Source organism: Chaetodon auriga, chromosome 21, assembly GCF_051107435.1.
Source record: "Chaetodon auriga isolate fChaAug3 chromosome 21, fChaAug3.hap1, whole genome shotgun sequence".
Lineage (NCBI taxonomy): Eukaryota > Metazoa > Chordata > Actinopteri > Chaetodontiformes > Chaetodontidae > Chaetodon > Chaetodon auriga.
In genome coordinates, this window is record NC_135094.1 from 12327161 (window position 1) to 12348635 (window position 21475).

The following is a 21475-nucleotide window of genomic DNA, read 5'->3' on the forward strand; positions in this document are numbered from 1 at the left end:
TACTATGAGCAACTGTCAACAATGTAAAGCCTTTCACCTCATAAAATGAATTGCCAGAGCATTATCATACACAAAACTTGAACCAAAATTGCTTTCATGGGTGCTCCGGCTCCTTTGTCGGAGCTGAGACCCCCTGACTCTCCTGCGAATGTAACCCTGTATTTTCTCCATTTCTAAATGAGAATTCAATTTTCTGTAATTTGCGCATCTAATCAAATCCTCTGAGAGGATAAGAAGTCAAGAGATGGATGAACGGGGAGGGGAACGCGGCTGAATGTGGGAGGAGGTAATTGTACACAGGCAGAGTTGATAAAATTTGCAGCTGTGTGTGCAGCGTTATTGGAAGATGCAGACTTGTGGATGTGCCGGTGTTTGACTAAGCATGTGTATATGTGGAAGAGATTTTCAGAGCGTAGTCAGAGGCAGCATTGTGTATGGATTTTGGTTTGGAGAAGATAATGCTGTCAGCCTCAGCAAATGAAGTTGTCAAGAGGGAGACTACTTATTTTATAAGACCTAGTGGCAACAAGATATCTCTGACAGTCTCTCTTTCTGTTTGTCTGTCATTCCAGTGTTTTCTCTTTCACATCTCTGTATTCTTTCTGCTCACCAGACAGGCCAGCGTCTGTGTGCGAGGATTAGGATATTTAGATTAGAACCGCGTGTGAGTGTGCATGTGGGGTCAGCGAAGATTTCTACGGCTGATATGTTGAGCATTTTGTTAGAAATAGTTTTAAACAGTTAAAATGGATCATGAGCTTTTTTTGGTCCATTCAAAACTCCCTTCAGATATACTGTGATTAAAGTCGCAGAGCTTGTTTAACTGCTCGGGTATTGAGAGCTGCGTGACCTAAACACAGGGGCACAGGCCGGCAATTAAGAGGATTATACTGCAAATTAAACCGGGCAGGGGTTTCAGGGACTCAAGAACCAGCTGATGACTGGTAACTAACGGCTCCTCCTTCCTCTCCTTTGTTTTCAGTGCTTAGACAGTTTTTCATTTCACACTCAACGTGCATCAAGAGTGATTTTTCAATAGCACCTTGCCTTTGATTTCTTGTTGTTGTTGGTGTTTATGATTTGTTTCATATCCTATGTTACAGCGGTCGGTCTGTTCTGTTAACCGTTCAGTATTTTGCCGCTATTACTATTTTATATTGTTCTGTATTATCAAATCATCTTTTATCAGGAAGCTCATAACCAAACTAGTTTTATTCTATTGTTCTAAGTTTTCCTCTCACTACACTTGCTGTGCTGTTGCACTCCATGCAGAGTTTGTCTGCTGGCCTGATTGGTAGCCTGATTGAAATTTCCCTTCTGTGTTTATTGCTCTGTGTTGGACATTGGCGTGCTGAGTCGAGTTGATGAGCCTGGGCCTTACCTTTTAACGTAAGGGCTCCACACCTTTTTCACATAACGTGTGCCGTGCTGTCATCACTTTTCGTTAAGTTTATCATATTAGACTTTTAACAATTAAGGTTGATTAAAATTACGGTTACCCCTCCCCCAGTGCACCTCGTAGCCCTAAGAGTAATTCTGAGAGTTAATAAAGTAAGCGTGTGTGTGTTTTGGGGATGAGGAGTGCATGGAATTATGACTATGTTTGGTTATTAGCCTGACAGCCTACAGGCGTCGAGCTGATTAACTCTGGGATTAGACCACCACAAATCACTGGGTCAGCGTCGGTTGAACAAATCCAGGCACGACAGATGCACATACATGCTTTCAATCATACGTCAACCAAGGGCAAACAGGTGTTTTCTTTTTTTTCTTTCACTGTTTCAATACAAATGAGCATGTAAGAGACCCATGTACATCAGCATGCAAGCAAGCTCACACTCGTATGCCTCGAGGTCTTGCTAATTAGAATCTTTGTTGCAGTGGGATAATAAGATCTCTGTTAGCACAGATTGGTTGTTTTTCATGCCATCCTTCACAGTGCTGCTCTGTTGTGATACCGCACACTTATATACCGCATACAGCTCAGATCTTTAGACTAACAGCTTACATATACAAGCTGCTCTTCACAGACGAAACACACACATTCACACACTCACAGGGAGTAAACGGAGAGCTATCTGTCTCTCTCTGACAGTCGTGGCCGGTTGGTTGCTTTTATTGATATTGTTAATTCCTTCACTCTGGGAAGGCAGTTTGCATCAAAACACGGTGGTATTTGGATTAATAGGATACATCTGGAAATTTCTATTTAGAATGGAAAGCCTTGACGATTTTCAGTGTTAATCTTCTTAATCGCCCGTATTAACATGGTTAACAACTAGCTTTCGGTATTTCTTCATTTTGTGATCATTGTGCCCGTTCAGTTCAAAGTAGAGCTTGGTGAATTAATTATTGAATTATTTTCTGTTTCAGTCATTTAAAATGGCTGAAAAAGTTTGACTGTCATAATTTGCAAGACCACAAGAGGTTGCATTTGGACAAATGACTGATTATGTCATTTTTCTGATGAGGACCATCTCCTGCATAAGAGTTGATGTTGATATTTAGTCAAAACCACGTCATGTGTCTCAAAGCTTGCATGTGCGTCTTGCTGTTTGTCTCTGTGCGTACAGTCCATGTCAGTGTTCACGAGTCAGAGAGCTGAACATGTTAAAGTGCTTTGCTTTGGCTTGTTTATGTGTATGGGTCGTTAATGATGTCATCCAAAATAATTCTTCCACCCCTTCACTGGCTCTCCTCCACTGATTGGAAGACGGAAGGGATGAGTGGGTGTAATCAGAGCCGCATCTCCTGAAGTGATGAGAGGACAAGAGGAGGAAGGAGAGCGTTCCTCACGCTGTGATCCGGGAGGTGATGAAAATATGAGATGGGAAGATAACGTAAACAAAACATTTATTGGTAACGAAGTGGTCATGTGGAAGGACGGCGTCAGGCTTAGTTTGATGGAAACAAAGACAGAAATAGACATGAAGAGAATAAAGGAAGAGATTGTGTTTTTTATCCTCATGAAGAAGTGGTTAGATGGAAGGGCGCTGCCTAAATTACGCTGAAAAGTAAGTATAAGTATAAGAGCAGAAAGATGAGACAACAAGAAAGTGTAAAGTAGAAGGCAGCAGGAGAGGTGTGGGTTGGCAGCCAGAGGCAAAGAGGACGCAGAGAGAGGGACACACAAGCGGGCTGCTAGACAAACACATACTCACACACTCATGCACGCACAAACACAGGCAAAGGTCACAAAGCCACCCGCGCCACCCGATACTCAGACAAACTGGCGGTAAAATGCTCTATTTCCCCTCCAAATTAAAGTGTCAGTTAATATTAATGTGGAAGTGAAGACTGTCAGACACACAAACACACACGCAAACAGCATTTACGCCCACGCACACAGACACAAATACAGAATTTCGAATCTCGCCTGGTCAATTACTATCAGCCGATGGAGTCATGCGCACAGGTCACAATGGGATGTGTGTGCGCGAGCGTGGGCGCGCGTGTAAAGCTCTGATCGGGCCCGGTGTCACGTCTCGTCCCATCTGTCACTTGAAGGTTATTTCGGCATGGAGATGCAATTGTGGCCCGCTGTATTATAAGGAGGGGGAAAGTGTGCATGTGCTTGTTGGTGCCTGCCTTATTTGTAGATGTGTGTGCATATTATTGGATGTGTGTGTGTGCGCATTTCATTGCCAGTGGATGAGAAAAGTTTTTACCTGGATCGCAGTTTTTTGTCCAGCTGATGTAGGGTTGTGCTTTATTGTCTTTATGTGCGCTTGTGGTAGGTGTGTGTTTGTGCGTGTGTGTGGCGGTAGATTGCATACAATTGCTGTTCTGTTTGTCTTGCTGTATCTTGTTGGTGTAAATGGGAACGCTGAGGAGGAGGAGGAGGAGGAGGGAGGGAATAATCCTTCTGTATCTCTTTCTTCAACCGACCGGAACATCGCTCTAGCCTCTTCCTGGGGAACACACGCACACACACACACACACACAGAAACACAAACAACCACACCAGCCAACCAACCATGAAATCGTAATGTCAGACCTGTTAATGCCTCTAGATAGTGGCAAGCGCATCCCTGCGTGGTCCTGCTCCTTACACATAAACACACACAGACGGAATAAACAGAGAGCTATCTGTCTCTCTCTGACAGGAATGTGCTACTCAGTAGTGGCTGCTAGATTTTTGGCTGTTTTCGCTGATATCTGCAACAGACCTTGTTAATTCCTACACTCTGGGAAAGCAAGTTGCCTCGAAACACAGTTATATTTGGACGAATGGGGAAATTTACATTCAGAATGCAAAGCCTTGATGCACATATATTCCCAACCCTCCTGCTCAGTTTAATTTTCAGTTGTAATCCACTTAATTGCCTGTATTAGCGCGGTATTTCTGCCAGGTTCGTGTAGTTTGCAGCTAATATTCTGTATTATTTCATTTTGCGATCATTCTGCCAGTTCAGTTCTGGGTTATGTGAGTCAAAACCATGGGGGAAAGGAGGGCAGGGTGAATAGATTTTGCTTTTTTTCTGCCATCCATTTCAGAATCAGTTATACAAATGATGTGCATGTGCAGTGGTCTTATGTAAGCAAACAACAAGCGTTCAAACCCTGCAGTCCAGGTTCAATTGCATCCTCCAGCACGCATGTTCCTGTAATGATGACAGTTAACGTACATTCATTTTATGAATATGAGATCGAATTTTAACCAATTTGGTTGGAATGTGGATATCTGGAGCACACAAGTCTGCCTTGTTTTTCACTTTGTCCTCTAACCAATATCTGTAGTCCACACACAAGTAAGCCCACTCTTAAGATAGACACATGGGTTATTTGTGCTACCTTATTTCACCATGTACTCTTACAGTACACTGCATTGATTGAGAGCATGTTTCAAAACATCAATTTCCACTGTGACCTGCAGTAATCAAACCAATACTCAGCTCTAATTGAGAATGAAGTCAGTCAGTGTAATGGAACAGGTCAATATCCTACGAACACCAGGTATATCATGCTCTGTTTGTTTGTTTGTGTGTGTGTGTGTGTGTGTGTGTGTGTGTGTGTGTGTGTGTGTGTGTGAGGGAGAAAGAGAAAGAGAGAGAGAGACTGATTTAGGATTACATTTGCTCCCAGTCCTGCCATTACACATTGTTTTTATGTGTTTGAGGTAGTTTGGGTGTATGTATCAAGCTATCAGATTTGCTCGTGTATGCCGCCATGTACGGTTGTGTGTGTTTTCACATCAATCTATGTATCTCTGCAGTCAGCTCTGTATGTGTGTGTGTGTGTGTGTGTGTGAGTGTGTGTGTGAGCAAAAGGGGCAGCGTCAGTGCCACGGAGAATCACCCTGTCAGTCTCCAAGTCTCTTCGTCGTCCCCCGGCAGCGTCACTCCTCTCCCCCGCTGCACAGATCAAAGAGCTGACACATGCCCCGATGTCCTCTCTCTCCCCCTCTCTTCTATCTCTGCCTCACACTCTCTGTCTCTCTGTCTTTCTTGCAATCGTAACCTCTCCCTCTGTCACTCATTCGCTCTCTCTATCCTTACATCCAGCTTCCTCCCCGACTATATCAGTGGGGATTTTGATTCCATTACTGCCGAGGTCAAAGCTTTCTTTTCAGACAAGGTGAGTGGAACACAACTTGCACACACGCTCAGAGCTACAGGTGCACACGCAGAGACACACATAAGTGAAAAGCAATAGGACTTCGAGCAGACATAATTTGAAAGTTTGGACAAAAGAACTCTATGCTATCATTAGCCTGAAACAGGGCTCCGTAACCTCTCCATAGGCAACTATAGTAAGAATTTGACTTTCCCATCTGGTGCCACTGAACAAACACTTCAGCTGATACTGACTGTATTTTCATGCAGAACAGTGTTGGACATCAGTTTGAATTAACTGATGCATGATTTTGTTTTTAGTATACTGCTGCCTTAAAGCTCACAATTACAAGTCAAACAAGTAGTCACAGGTGGTTCAGTTCAGCAGCACATTATGAAGACATTGCACAGAAGTGAAATAAATCACTTGGTTGTCGACAGGACTTGTGAATGGAAGTACACACAGGTTATGTCCTCCATTTATGAAAAATGTCTGGGATATTCTGAATGATTTAAAGAGCTAATAAAAAACAAATATCGTCAGAGGGGTGGATATATGGGACAGCTGAGAAAAGGGGTAGGGGTAGGTATGTTCTTCCCATAGACTATATAAAACATGGACGTGGTCTCCATGACGTCACCGTAGGTTTCTGAAGAGCCACTGTGAAGCACAGTGACACTCTTGGCAGTGCACCACTCTGAGTAACTCCCTGCTAATCTAAAAATGGGGCAAAGAGGTGGAACGTGGGTGGAGCTGAGGCGGGCCCAATGAAGCCTGGTTGCTGAAAGTCAGCAGCTAACTGTCACTCAAAGCGGCCATGCCCATACTGGTGCAAAATTTTAAGCCTTAATATAATATAAATGAGTGAGTTATTCAAAAATTCACCCCTGTACAGTTGTCATGAATGAGGAAATTAGCTACAGAGAGCAAAAGTAAACTGTAAACATGTTTATTTCTGAATGACTCGCCTTTGAAATCCAGCTTCAAGTGGCCATTCAAGGAACTGCAGTTCAGTTCACATGCCCAGAGCTTGCTGCTTGGTTCTCCCAAAACAAACCTCACACTTTCACTGCATTCAGGAAACTAAGCACTGAGCAGCTTAAGCAAGATGTTTTCTCACACTCCAGCTCAGTATGAGCGGTGCAGCAGGGTTACAGAGCTGAGGTCACGCTGGCTAAGTGGATGGGTGACTCCAAAGTTGGCTTGGTTTCAACAGCTTTTATGATGGAGGCTCTGCAGGAGTTCCACCTGCAGTGACAAGAACATGCAGACTGAATCATCAAAGTGGGTACAACTGTGCACTCTGACATGGTTTCAGCTGTCAGTACACTGGAGTTGCATTTAGACCCAGTCATCAGAAACCACCTCTGGAGGTGGTCAGAGTCATGTTTCACAGTTATAATTCACTTCCTGCTCAGCCAGGATCAGACGAACCTTACTGTAACAAAGAAAATATGTTCCACCTGTGGCCACTTTTCCTGCCAACGTTCACAAACAACTCAAACTGTTTCCTTCAGTTGAGCCTCTTAGGCTGCTAATAGCCTCAATGTCATTCATGGCTCTGAACCTCACATTAATTGTCTTTACATAACAGATGTAATGGTGCAGCTTGTTGGGAGTGTTAACAAAGCCTGCAGGCACCGCTTTGCCCTTAACCACAGCTACAGATCAATACAATTGTTGGAGGTTTGATGTACTTGTGGAAATCTCTGTTAGATCACACATTGAATATCCATGAACAAATAAAGAATAAACCTCTCTCTAATCTTTTGCGCCCTCTAGCTTGTTCGTATTGGCATATTTAGACCAAACTATCCAAGGGTCATAAAAATATAATGCAAATTCTGATGTGAAATGTACTTTCCCTTGTTTATAACAATCAAAATGTCTAACCAGAACACTTGAGGGATGAAACTTGCTTCAATAAATAATAAATACAAGGAAAGGTGTCTCATGAACGCACGCACGCCTTAGAGGAAAGAAAATGCGATGCGTGTGTGATCTTTGCGCTGTGTGTTACTGTGATCAGAGGCCCCGCCGATACACAGTTTGAAATGCAGATCCAATGCTTCAGCATGCACACGCACACACACATGATCACAGGCATACACGCACAGACAGAGATATGGGTTGCCTTCAGCTGTGACACCCACCTTTTGCCTCTCACCCTTTCCCGCCTCTCTCTGTAGCTGTCTGTAACATTAGTCCTTTTTTCACAAAATATCACACAGGTTGCCTAAAAAAATGAGCAGTGCCTTTTTTTTCCATGAGAGAGAACAGACTTTTATGGTAATGCTTTAGGAGCAGAACAATGGGAAAGTTTGAGGCGTTCCCTCAGAGATTTGTTGGAAACGGTGAATAATTCTGCATAAATGGAAGGGAGAGAACAGAAAAGCATCCGCAAGGGAGAGAGAGAGAGAGAGAGAGAGAGAGAGACAAGGGGAGGCAGGGATGGAGGGAGGAGGGGAGGGAGGGAGGATGGATGGGATCAAACAGAGCACAGCGAACAAGTTTGTGTGAACTGACTGCACTGTGCGTGTGTGTAATAGGGATGCTGGTGTGTTTTAGGGGGAGAGTGAAGGTGTGTAGATAGGGAAGGAGACAGAGGGAGAGAAAGCCAGAGCATGGTTGTTTACCTGGATGCTGTAGTTTAGGGCCACTGACTAGAGCCTCTACATTATTCAGAAACACAGCCCAGAGACAGCCAGACAAGACTAAAACACTGATTTATACCTCTTTCCATCTCTCTATCTCTTTATGTTTTTTTGTGCTCTGTTATCCCCCTATCCCTTATCTCTGCCTGGGTTTTTGTTTTGATATCTATGTATGTGTACATCTGTCTGATTCGGTTTTGTTGCCTGTGTGTGTGTGTGTGTGTGCGTGTGCTTCCATTTTTCTTTGCGCACAGGGCTGCAAGCTGATAGAAACAGCCGACCAGGATCTAACAGACTTCACCAAGTGTCTTGCAATCATGGTGGAGGAAATTCAGAGACGACAGCTACAGGTAAACATCCCCCGCGCGCGCGCTACACAGCCTGACATTTTTATTGTTAAGAGGAATAGTTTGGCATTTTGGTATTTGCTTTCTTTGCCAAGAGTTCGGATGAGAGGATCAATACTGCTCTCATTTCTGCTCTGTTAAATATGAAGTCAGGAAGCAGTAAGCTTAACATAGTAAGTAAATTCTACCTACCACCACCTCACTGATTGACACATTATACTGTGAATTATTAGTCTAATGGTTCCCATGTGTCCTGGGAAACCTGGAAAACAGCTGGCCAAGTAAAATGTCTTATTATTTCAACATTCTCCTATTTTCCCTTAGCTGAGAGTGAACTACAAGGAGTTCCTGAAGACTGATAACTGATAAGGATAATGCTAACATTTAAATGCTAGTTTATGGATGAGAGTATTTTGAACAGGCTGCTCTCATGCTGTGGAAATGCTGTGAGCACATCACGTGGTTGCACATTATGTTTAAATTTGTTAGCATGTTTGGCTGAGTTGCTTAAGTCTTGCAAGCTTGTTTTTGCCTGCAGAGGTTTAAGGTTTGTGATTCAGCTCTGGCCAGGAGCATGTTTCAAATGTGTTTTGTTGATAGTTGGACAGTAATGAATGGTAAGCCAGGGTCAAAATAATGAAAGGGAGCCCAGCTGCATGTGAGTCCAACACCGGCTAACACCGGCATTGTCTCTTCAAATGCAATGCGGCATTGTTAAAGTAAAACGGACCATTACATGACATGAAATGTTTAACTTTTGTAGCAGTAGCTCACAGTAGGCCTCGTTAAAGACTCCGCTTAGTTTTACTAGTAAAGGGGCTAAAGTATGGTGTGATTAACGGATAAGACTCAGTGACAGTTAATCCAGGCAAACTCAACTCTGACTTTGAAGCATACATTTAAGTATGCAAAGGTGGCAATGATTAATGTAAATCATAAGAAAAAGGGGATTCAGGAAATGGCTTTATAATAATCATAATGATGAGTTTTATTTATGTAACACTCGCCAAGCATAGGGCACAAAGGGCCTTCCAAATAAAATACAATGATGGAATACTATTAAAAGTAAACATGGAATAACAATATTAAAACAAGGCAAGAAACAACGCCACAGTAAAAACAGATAGTTGTAAAAGTCGTGACATTAACACATCTGAAGGCTTTTAAATCTGTGTGCAATGTGCTGTGTGCTATGGGGGATATGTTCCTTGACCAGGAGCAGTGACTTCCTCGATTTATCAGTGTCAAAAGTTCTTTGAAAAAGGATATTGTTACCGCTTTTATGAAAAGGACTAGCATTAGTTACACCATTGGGTAAGATGAATAAGTAAAGCTCTCGTCTCCAGCCTCTGCGAGGTTAGTGCCCCTAAGCAAGGCATTCGGTCCTCAGGAACTTAGGATGAGCTGTTCAGAGGTCAATAGTGTTGGACCGTGGTTGACTGCAGGCACATCCGAGGTGTGAGTGTGTGTGTGGGTGCATGAATATGAAACGTTGTGCTGCTGGAGAGGATCATACATGCTCACACAACATTCCCGGAAGACATGAAATCGCATCAAGCGCATTTACACGTACACATAAAATGCTAAAGTGTGATTGTGCTTTGCCTTGATTCAAGATGAAATCTGTCTTTCTTTCATTCCGAGCGACCTGATATCCAAAACTCCGAAATGAGCTGCCAGCCACAGCGAAGCCCTGTGCCCAGCCCGCTGCTGCAGAGCCAGGCATATAGTGATCTGATCCAGAGATTGACTCCATTTCCATTCTGACTCACAAAATGTCAGCAGAATGTACATGGCACATAGAAAAATATGGAACATAACAAACGGCATATCTCTAATTATTTACATGAGCAATATCCTCGTCTATTTATCTATATTTGTGTATAGGGTATATCAGTGTTTCTGTCCTCTTCCGGTCTATCTGCCTCTCCTCTCACTCTTTCTCTATCTCTCTATTTTATCCAATAATAGTCTTTTTAGCAGCATGCTGAGTGTTGCTCCAATCACCGCCGAGTGCTCCAATCACTTCACATCTCAAAGCTGATGAAACGCCACGGAGAAGACGCTTGGGGACACACGAAGATGCTCTTCATCTCGCACAGAATACACACGTGTCGCCACGTTGTGCGTCTTCACTTTGTTCTTTTGGCGCCCGGCTTTAAGAGAAGATATGCGTTTGTCCTTCCCTTCCACGGGCCTTTTTTCCTCGGCCTAGCTAATATTTACTCTGCCTTTGAACTGGTGCTGAGTGTTTGTCCGTCTATCTGCCGGTGAGAGATAGGAGCCCGGCAATCAGTTTTTGACGTTCTATAAGAGTTGCTGATGATGACTTTTTTGTTTGTTTACCAGGATTTTTCCACTTTTCTTCAGCGGCTATGACTCTTATTTGAACTTTTGTTCCCTTCAGCACTTTGTGAATGGGAGCAGGTTATATTAAACTTTCCTAATATCATGCCTGGTCATTTTGTCTTTTGCTTCTCTAATTTCCATCCACTTAGACGTTTAAATAAACTAAATGCGTGGATGAAATGATAACAGGATGACTTGCAGATTACCATGCATTGTGCCCCAGTTCAGGCTTGCGCTCGATTTTGAGAATTCGTGTGATATTGTGTTGTGTGAAAACCCAAAGAATGGTGTCAGAGCATCGCTGTGGGTGGTTGATTGTGTGTATGCATGCATGTATGTTGATACTCTATATGAGTTTATATCCAAGCGTGTCTGCCTTTGAGTGTTTGCGACTATATTGTACGTGTGTTTGTGAAAGGCTAGTTGGTTTGTGGTGTGTGTGCGTGTCTCAATGTCTAGTATGTGTGCGTGCGTTAGCTTCCCTCTCCTTGCTTCAGTGTTGCAGCACTACTGTTTTCATTTTCTTCTCTCTTTCTCCGGTTATCTGTTCATCATCCTTAATAAATGGATGTGAGTTTTTCTTGTGCTGCTCTCTGAGCCGGCGTTGCTCGCTCCGGCTCCCCCGGCCAATCAGGAGAGAGTACAGCGGGATCTGTTGAGCCAGCTTGTTGAATTTTATTCATTCAGTCGTGAGATTTTCCTTGCCCTGCTTGTTTTGTTTTGTTTTTAGCAAACAAACATGAAATGGGAACAAATAAAAATTCACACTCTTACAGAGAGTTTGATGCGCGTGGCGAGCACAACACGAGTGTGATGGGAAGCGGAAGATTGAGCGAGCTTGTGTGTCATTGGACGCTGAAACACAATACACCTTTTTTTTTCCACTAATTCTCATTGCTCCTTGTACTCTTTCAGCATTCTGTACTTTCTTTGAGCTTTTCTGCCATCTGGAACCAACTGATACTCTTCCCTGATAGCGTTCACTGTTGGTTTGATCCCTCCACGCCTCTCTTGTTCCTCCTTCTGGTAGCCGCTTTGGTCCTGTTAGGGCATTCTTGTGTATGAAACATTTGTTCTTCGGTAAGCAATAACAAAGGTGGGAAGGACATCAAAGGTGAGTCTGGAAGATGGTTTGATGGATGGAAAAAAAGGGCCCAGCCTAGTGTAGATAAGAGATCACACTTTAAGGGTAGATTTTACATTTTTCTGTATTTTCATTTTTTGACATTTTCATTTTGAAAATGCGTTTTCACTTATTAGAAAAAGTTACATGAAATGAGCGATTCCTCTGTGCCACAGACCTCAGTAGCCACAGTTACACTGGGTGACTCAACCCTGGTGCTGTGACTAACAAGGGCACCGAATATGTTTTAGTTTGGGGCTAAAAATGCAGTGTTTACACCTGTTTGAGTAACGCTTGCCCAAAGCTACGGTTTCAGGAAATTGCTGAGGTTTTTCTTTAAATCTGTTTTTAAAGATTTGCTTCTTATATATTTATATAAATAAATCTATGTTTTTTGTTCCCATCTGTTTGGAGTAACACGTGGATGGAGTTGTCTGTGTAGGTTAATGCAGTGACTTTCAGATTTGATTATTATTTTGTCACCCTTATTGAATCAAAGGAAAGCATTAGACTATAATATAGTAAAAATGTATATATATATTTTTTTACTTAATAACCTCTCTCTCTCCCTCTCACACACACACACAGAGGGGAGTTTGTTTACCAAGCGTTGTTGTTTACAGCTTAGGCAATGCCTCTGCATGTGGGGGCGTCAGCCAGATGTTGAGATCAACCTCAATCTCAGCACTCAGGTTTCGTTTTAACGCCACCTCTTGAGGCAGGAAGTTAGTGACAATACATTCAGTTCGGTAAATAGTCCGGTCCCTTGAGGCACAGCACGGAGCAACAGCACAAATGTCACCTGAGCACTTTGCCTTTTGGGAAATGTTCAATACACCGAAGTAGGTTGATGAAGTAGCAGAGGGGGAAATGAAAGTGCATTTCAGAGTGGTGAAGGAACACTGTGGGTGATTCCTGTTCTGTAATTTACTCAATGGGTTAATGCCTGCACATATACTTGCACACAGGAACAAAAACACATCTTTTGCAGTAGAAAATGAATGTAGGCAATGTGATGTGGCTGATTAGTCGCCCTAGCGGTAAGAGCAGTAAAAAGTGAATGTTTAGACGTTGCCCAAGCGGTTACATCGGCAAAGGTAATAGAATTTAACCTCTTACATTCTGTTTATTTATTTCTCCGCAGTGCATGGTTGAAGTGCAAACACTGAAGTGAAGTGTGATTGATGGTGTTTGGTTCGTTTTCTGTGCTGGTGTGACTGTCAGTCGTCACCCTCTGACAGCGCCTCTGCCCTCTAGACTCTGTTGGGTTTTAAGGCTGTCAGCACTGGTGCTTGACTGCTCAGGGACTTTGTATGAGGATATAACTGCTGAGAGCTGTAAATATTGTACTTAAGTGAACTGCTGGCTCAAAGTTAAGAAGACCTTATTTTAGCTCTGAGGTTGCAGGAAACGGTCTTAGTTTAAGTAATCCACTTAGCTTACATGCTTTGCTGTTAACATGTTCACCTCTTGAATCAAGGGACTGGTGTTTACCCTCATTGTAATGGCCCAAATTCCTTCTTTGATCTGCCGCTGATTGTTTATCTCTCCTCCATCTCAGTTCCCTCTCAAAGCTCTGTGTCCTTGCTGTTTCTTTCCTTTAATGTCTACTTGTCCCAATGGCATTTCTTGTTGTGCTGCTTTGTTTTTTTTTATTTTATTTTCTTTCTTCATTAAATGATAAGGCTGGTGATATTCCATATTTTTTGTTACTGTCAACAAATCCCATAAAAAGACCAAAGACAGTAATGCATTAGTCCGTCTCTCATTAAATCCTGACTTTATTGTATGGTAATGAAGGAGCCAGCCACCCAGTGAAACAGTGTGGCTCACTGTTTTTAATAGTTTGCAGACCACAACGGACCTCTATGGCACAGAGGAATGAGCTATATCAGGTTTGGACTACACAAGCAGTACTCGTTAGAATCGTTTCACTATCAGTTTTGGTCTTTTTGCAGGATTAGTTGGCAGGATATCGTAAAAACCCAAACAGGTTTCATTGTAATTTGATGAAAACAATAAAGCTCTTTACCTCCTTTATTTGCTCATAAAGCAAATCAGCGGACTTGTCTGTCACACTGTGTATGTTTTTGTTTCTCTTGTCTTCTGCAGCCCCTTCTCCAGTCAATTTTCCTCATTGAAACAAACAACATCATCTTGTCAGAGAACCTGTCAGGACATCAAACCATGGCGATTTTTTTTTTTTTTTTTTTTTTCTTTGTGTGTGTGTGTGTCATATCAAATTCTGTTTGTCGTTCCAGGTGGATGCCATAGTGACGCTGGGTGGTCTGGCTGGCAGATTTGACCAGACCATGGCATCTGTTGAGACCCTCTACAATGCTCTGTCCATGACGCGACTCCCCCTGTTGATCATACAGGGGACTAGCCTGGCGTACCTACTCAGACCCGTGAGTGCATTACAAACACACAGCACAAAGCCTTTGCATGCACGCATAGACAGCCACAATGATGGGTTTATTATGGATGTATCTGTATTTACACAGGCAGACCCACATCATGTTCCCACCACCTCAGACTGACATGCTGCTCTCCTGCTTTAACATCCCCCAGCCCTCCTGTTCACCCCTCTCCCAGTCTGCCACTTCATTTTCTGTTCTGTCTCAAAAATGTTCTTTTCCTTGCTCTGCTTCCACCTTGATTGGAGTGTTGAACACTTTGTTTCTTTGTTAAGTGATCACTTCAAGAACCCACACACACACACACACACACATACACACACTCACTTACTTCTCCACTCTTTTGGTGCCCCAATTTGCTGTTGTGCATGAGAGAGTCTCTTTTGATGCTCCCAAATTGTTTTTCCTCAATGCCAGCCACTCTCTCATGCTCCTCAGTTGATTGAGTTTACAAGTGGGCCGAGAAGCCGCCATTTGGGACACACACTGTCCCTCCCCTCCCTTTTTTTCTTTTTCCCCGTGTTGTTTATTTGCAGCATCTTCAGCATAAACAACTAACTGTCACACTTCCTCATGACACCTTGTAATACGTTAAGTAAACCTTTCTATCATGCACTCCCTCCCTACTTCTTGTCATTATTCCAAAGGCGCATTGTCATTTGCTGCTTCATACCTCGACACCTCCAATTAATCTTACTTCAGTGAGGGTAAATTAAGCTCGTTTGTCAACGCAGCTCCAATTCGCTAGCGACTGATGAACGCAGACGCCTGTACATGAAGGTGAACGCAACCTTCGAAAGACCCAGTGCTATTTGTTCAAGTTACATCTGTAATTGAAGTGTTTACAACTTTTGCCAAATATCCTCACTGCCTGTATTCCATGCAATCATGGCTCTGTTACGTGCTTAGCTTTGGGATTCGGCGGCACAATCAATACATAGAGGGTCGTTGATTTTCAGTCTCACACAAACAAGCACACAGCAAATTAAGACCAGAGGTAAATTACCACTTGTGTCCATTTTGCAAATTTGAGAAGTGAGGATTATTTCAGCTGAAAATATATCTTGTATCGCCTTAAATCTACTTAGAAATGTAATATTCCATCAAACATGGACATTTAGCTTCTTCATTGCAGAGTAAATCAGTGCAAGTCTAAGTAACAGATATGCTCTGATTTAATCAGGATTGTGCCTGTTTGTTTTAGCTTTTGTGTCCCAGAGGAGGTGTCAACGTGTTATTATGCTATCTTAGGGAAATGTGCAGAACTCCTGTGTTTTCTATAGCTGGCTCAGGGCATTGCATAATTCTCATGTCTTTTATTAAATTATGTGTAGGGACACTGCAAGGGCTGCAGGCTTGTTTATTCTGAGTCCCTACACGACAAGAAGATGTTTTAATCAGTTGAGGTCCCAAGGTGATTCTAAATTTACTCAATTTGGATCTAAAGAAAAAAAAAGTTGCGCTGAGTTCATCTGTTTTGTTGTTTTTCCTCACGCCGGCTGCTCGAGTGAGTCTCAGTCGGACGGCGAAACAGAGCCACATTTACTTAAGTTAGTATCCCAGCACCTGAAGATACTTGAGAGAGCCTGCTCTGTGTGTTGCGGGACAGGAAACGCACAGTGCTGCGTCAGCCCGATCCATGCTATAAATCATTCTATAAGCTTGCAGACTCTAGGTCAAATGTACAAGCTTGTTTTCCTGATGCCCTTTTGAGGAGTGAAACTTGTCAGTACAAGAGCTGATTTAAATGATAAAGTGCGAGGTACGTCAAGACGTCCCAACTTGTGCTGCGCTGGAGCAAGTTAGCAACGACGTGGCATTCAGATATGAAATAAATAGAAACACGAGGTGAAGGACTGACCCAGGATGGTCTGTTCCACATAAAATCCCAACGACATGTGCAAAAGCAACTCTTTTACAGAGACGACCAATTGATAATAATAACTTTTAGGTAATGATTTTAAATCCAAATTACAATTTGGAAAACGTTATATCTGCTTCAACACCCGTCTGTCTCTCAGGTTTGTCATTGCTGACATTAGCTTTTGGCTCAAAGCACCCCTGTGCTTAAGCACAGCCTCACAGAGCTGCTAGCATGGCTGTACGCTCTTAGCATTGTTTTATGTTTCTTAATCCACGTTCTCTGTTTATTACAAAGCACTTAAGCCTGTTTGTATATCACACCACCCCCAAACGTGTTCACTTTCACTGGTAGCATTGATAACATGTCTGTCTTTGTCTTTTTAATTCAATTTCAGATCTGCCGCCAAATCATTGTAGGCAAAACACAAAGGGAATATGACAAAATAAAACCAAAAATGTATAACAACATATACTGTAACATTATCTTGCATCGTTTATTGTGCCTTGTTCATTATATATTTAAAATACTGCATTAGATCTTTCCCTGTGGGAGGTCCATGTTCATCCCTCTTCTTGTCCCTGTCTTTGCATGTGTGTTAGTGTTCATGTGCAGGGGCACATGCGTTTGTTTTCCCACCTCTCTGTTCCTCACACACCGTCTCTCTGACACACTTACACAAAGAGACGGTGTTTATGTATAGAAAACAACCTCAGGGATGTTTCCTTGAACACCAAACGCACCAAAGCTTAGAATCTTCCCATCGTTCCTTCCCTCTGGGTCCGCAGCTCCAGGAAGCCCAGCAAAAGGAAACTCTGCTTTAAACATGTCACACTTTCAAGATTTCAAACTCTTAATTGAGTGTGCCTGACTTTGGTGTCTTTGTCTGTGTCTGTATGATCCTTTTAGATGACTGATCTAAGCTCGAGCTGTCAGTGCTTTGTGCCTTTGTATTAATGCTTGGGTGTATGGCAGTTTGAGCATACAAGGCTCTTGTAGCCTGCAGATAAGTGTTTATGATACACAATTATCAAATTTCAGCTATTTTTGGTTTCCTGCAGATGCACTGTTTCCTCAACCCATAGACATGTCAGCGCTGAAGTGACATTGTGGTGTTACTTCATATCTTTTTTGTGAGCTCTGAATGAGAGAAACTTTGTTTTGACCTTTTTACATTCATGGATCAGACTTTATTATAACTGGTGCATTCAGAGCAAAGTCATTATTCAGCCTGAAGGGTCTGACACTACCTTGCACCTACGGCTTGTGATGCTTTGTGTTTCTCTCCAAGCCCTAAATTCTCAAAGGGATGCCATGACATTTTTCAATTTTGTTCATGTTTATTTCCTTTGTAGAGCACTTTATAAAAAGACTTCACTGTATCTCAAAACCGCTTCTTCAACTCACCCTAAGTTGTCTTACCACTGTCAACCGTCCTCTCTCATCACTGATGGATACTGTTCTTTCTAAGCTAATAAAATACACTATAGTATGCAGTGCCCACTGACTTCAAATGAAGTGTTCCTAATAGTACAACCTGTTGCTGCACTTTGCAAGTGAAAATCTGGTTGTTGGTACAGTTATGGGGTGTCACTACTAAAATCTTTTGGCACCCCGTGACACACAGTAAAATAAGACTATAATTCAAAATGGCAGGGCATCCTTTTTAAGTGTGGGAAGGAACTGAAAATGGGTTGCCGAATTGACAAGAGCAATAATTTAATTTAATGAGCCTTGTTCCTTGGGCGGAGAAGCTCGGTTTCTCATTCGGGGCTGGAAAAGTTGAAGAAGTCTTGCACCTCATTTGTTTTCTCTTTTAGTTTTTTTCCCGTCTCATTGTATCTCAGATAAATACTCAGTCATTTTCACACTCACGCTGTGTGTCAGCAGGGCAGCCACAGGCTGGAGGTGAACACAGGCCTGGAGGGGGACTGGTGCGGCCTCATTCCAGTAGGTGGACCCTGCCAAACAATCACCACCGGACTCAAATGGAACCTGAGTGAGTTCCCTTTTATCGTTCGTAGCAGCCAATAATTAGTCACCAACTTTGCCTGGTACTTCATTTACAGGCTTCATTTAAAAAAAAAAAAAAAAAAAAAAAAAAAAAAATCAGTGTGAAAGTATATTTTTGATCTTGGAAACAAGGTGAAGAATGAACTGTTTTGTCAAAAAGTGGGCAGAATATACATTTTTCATGTGTGTTTTACTTACATATTTTATTTTGATTCATTTCTGCATCATTTTTAAACTCCAGATTCATTTGGATCACAGTTTTATGATTCCCAAATCAAACAAGTGTTTTTTTTCCCCCGTCGAGAGAAACAGACTATAAGCACATCACCTGTATAACAGGCTGGGACCACTCCTGAATTTTGATTATTCGTATGTGAAAAATACATGTTTGGGAGCTTGGTGGCGATATGTTACCTGAAGAGAAGTGTTTCCGGGTCTATAATAAAGGAATGGACATTCTTTGATACTCCAGCAGAGGTCGGAAGACCACTCTGCTGATATCACAGGAGGAATTTAATATCAAGTGCTGAGACAAGAGCATCTCTACACACAACAGTTGGCTCCCAAAACTACAGGCTTCAATTTGAATTCACAGCGGAAACAACTTCTGTTGAATGTCGAACATGCATAATAAGATACAGTAAAGTACAGATGTTTAATTTGCCTCAGTCAAATGAATCTACACTTCATGTTGAAACAAATTTCATATATCGATGACATGCAGTATAGACCACAATGAGCTTTTCATATTCTTTAATATTGTGAGGAAATCCAATCAGACACCCGTCTGAGGACCCCTGCAGTCTTACCCCTCTCTAAGCCTTATGGCCAGCTGTGTTCTTAATGAGTTGGCACAGACCAAACTGCCACCAGTGTGGGGGGGAAACCTGGACCTTCTGTCAGTGGGGTTGCATAATGTGTCTGCTTCTTGGTGGGTGTCCACTCTCAGTGTCCGTGCGTGCGTGCGTGTGTATGTTTCTGGGAGTCTATCCACTTGAGCGAGCACGCTTGTGTGTTCGCGCTTGTTTAAACATGTCTGTATGCATGTTTGAATATGCAAGTGTGTGTGTGTGTGTGTGTGTGTGTGTGTGCCTCCAGCCCTGTTTATTAATTTGCTTTTTATGGATGTGTGTGGGGTTTTTTTTTTTTGGATCAGCTACTGTGTGCCGTATATTTACTCAGCACACCTGTGAGATGGCCTTCTGAATGGTAATGAGAAGGACTTTATACATAAGAGTCCTATGCAGATTAGCCAGTGATAACAAGATGCCTAATTAATCACATGCATATTTAGAGGGCTGGAAGTAATGATTTCCCGTTGGGGTTGGGAGGAAGGACCAGAATATGAAACAAAAATTAGGAATAGTGCATTTTTTTTTTTGCATATGTTTGAGTGCTGCGTGCATGAGTGTTCATATAGCAACAGTGCACCTTCTAATACCATCTTTCATTTATTTGTGCGTTTGTTTTTACTGCTCCAATCTGTGTCTGCACAGGGTTTTCAATGCAGCTTCCTCAGGGGTCCAACTCCAGCTCTGCACTAGCATCACTCTCGGGTGACACGAAGACTCTTTAGAAGTCCATTGAAATGATCCCCCACACTTGGGTTCAAAGCCTGTCTGTGATGAAAAATATATGATCTTTCCATAAAGAACGAGTTTTGGGCTGTCAGCCATTAAAGCCTCTCTGCCCCAAAGGAGACTTTTTGCTTGCATCTAGAGCTTTTGCTTTAAAGAATAAAATGTGTAATGATTCATACTGTTTTGATCCAGAACGCACATTTGGACTGACTCGTCAGTTATTGAGCAAACTTTTTTTTTTTTGTGCTTGGGGAGTGTGCAGGATGAGCTGAAATACCCTTTGCCCAAGTTAATTATATCAGGTTAATTTTTTTATCTTAGTTGATCAATAATTTATGTTGTTGTGAGATCAGATGCAGTACACATGTGTGCTCGCAGGGCTGAGCTTCAGCTTGAAGTGAGAAGATACGGTTTTTGTTTTTGAATTTTTGAGAAGTCTTGAGTTTCTATCATTTATATTTTCTCTGCAGCAGTGTGAATGGTTCGTTTTGGCAAAGCTGTGGGGTTCGGAGACGGAAAGGCTGAGTTTCACAGAATTTTAAAAAGCTACTAATTTACAATTTTGACATTTCCCTGAGAAGATGATGAGAGATATTTAAAAATGACATGATTGAAAAGTCATAAAAGCATCAAAATACAAAATATCACACCTGTAGCACAAGCAAAGTTTCCATTCACCTCCCTTGTAGTGAAGTACTGGCAAAATGTTAGCGGTGAATATCTCAAAAACCTCAAGAAAATGCATGACTAGATACCAATCGGTAAAATTAGCTTTAGTCATTTTGTTTAATTGGCCCTTCAAGACACGAGGGCCTCGCAGAGACACCCGTGTGAACCACACTGGAACCTTGGAGCACATGGGTCGATGCCCCGCGTTACGTGGGGGAAGGAGATACTGCTGGCAGCACCGTCAGCTCTTGAAGGTCATGTCAGAAATAATCTGCTCAGAAGCTTCTGCAGGCAATTTGCAAACAGTAGTGTTTTCTTTGAAAGAAAAGTAAGCAAGAGGGGATGGTTTTCTTAATGTCTTTAAGGGCTGTTCCTGTAAGAATTCCCAACACCATGCCCACACTTTAGCTTCATTCTTTGCATCTTTTCATGTTAACTGTATATCTTAAAAAGCGTGCAACAGTAAAATGCTAAATCCTTAAAGATTTAGCATACTTACAGCGTGATTCTGTCTGCATATTTGATGCAGGCTGTAGCTGCCCTGGAGCAACAATTGTGAAAAATTATGTTGAACTGTTGAATTTATCATTGTCAAGGTAAATATATAAAACTGTTGCCATACTGATTCTTACTCCTATTACCCAGCGCCCACAGTGGAGGTTGGATGGCAGACTCTTCAGAGCCTTCGGCCTGTTGGCCAGTGAGGTAGAGAAAAAAAGATAGGATGAAAAGCAATCTGCGACGTCACTGAGGCGGCGGAGAAAGCTGCTGGATGGCTGTGGCTCAAGAGAGTCTTTGTTGAGGCTGCTGTCTAATGAAAGGACTGCACTGCGGTAATGATACTAAAGGAGGGGTGTGTACTACTAAATAATGAAGTGACTGCAGTGTAGTAAAGGTAACAGTGTA

At 42.4% G+C, this 21475-nt stretch overlaps 1 protein-coding gene across 2 annotated transcripts in view; it reads left to right on the forward strand.

The window, feature by feature from the left end:
• The window catches only part of tpk1 (thiamin pyrophosphokinase 1), a 59118-nt gene that overhangs the window by 21427 nt on the left and 16216 nt on the right, over positions 1-21475 (forward strand). Inside the window, exons 5-8 of one of the 2 annotated variants that reach the window (XM_076721364.1) lie at positions 5505-5577; positions 8465-8560; positions 14291-14437; positions 18198-18306. In XM_076721364.1, coding sequence (XP_076577479.1) covers positions 5505-5577; positions 8465-8560; positions 14291-14437; positions 18198-18306 — 425 coding nt within the window. Of the gene's footprint in view, positions 1-5504; positions 5578-8464; positions 8561-14290; positions 14438-18194; positions 18307-21475 lie in introns of both variants that reach the window. The other variant, XM_076721362.1, reaches the window with a different exon arrangement.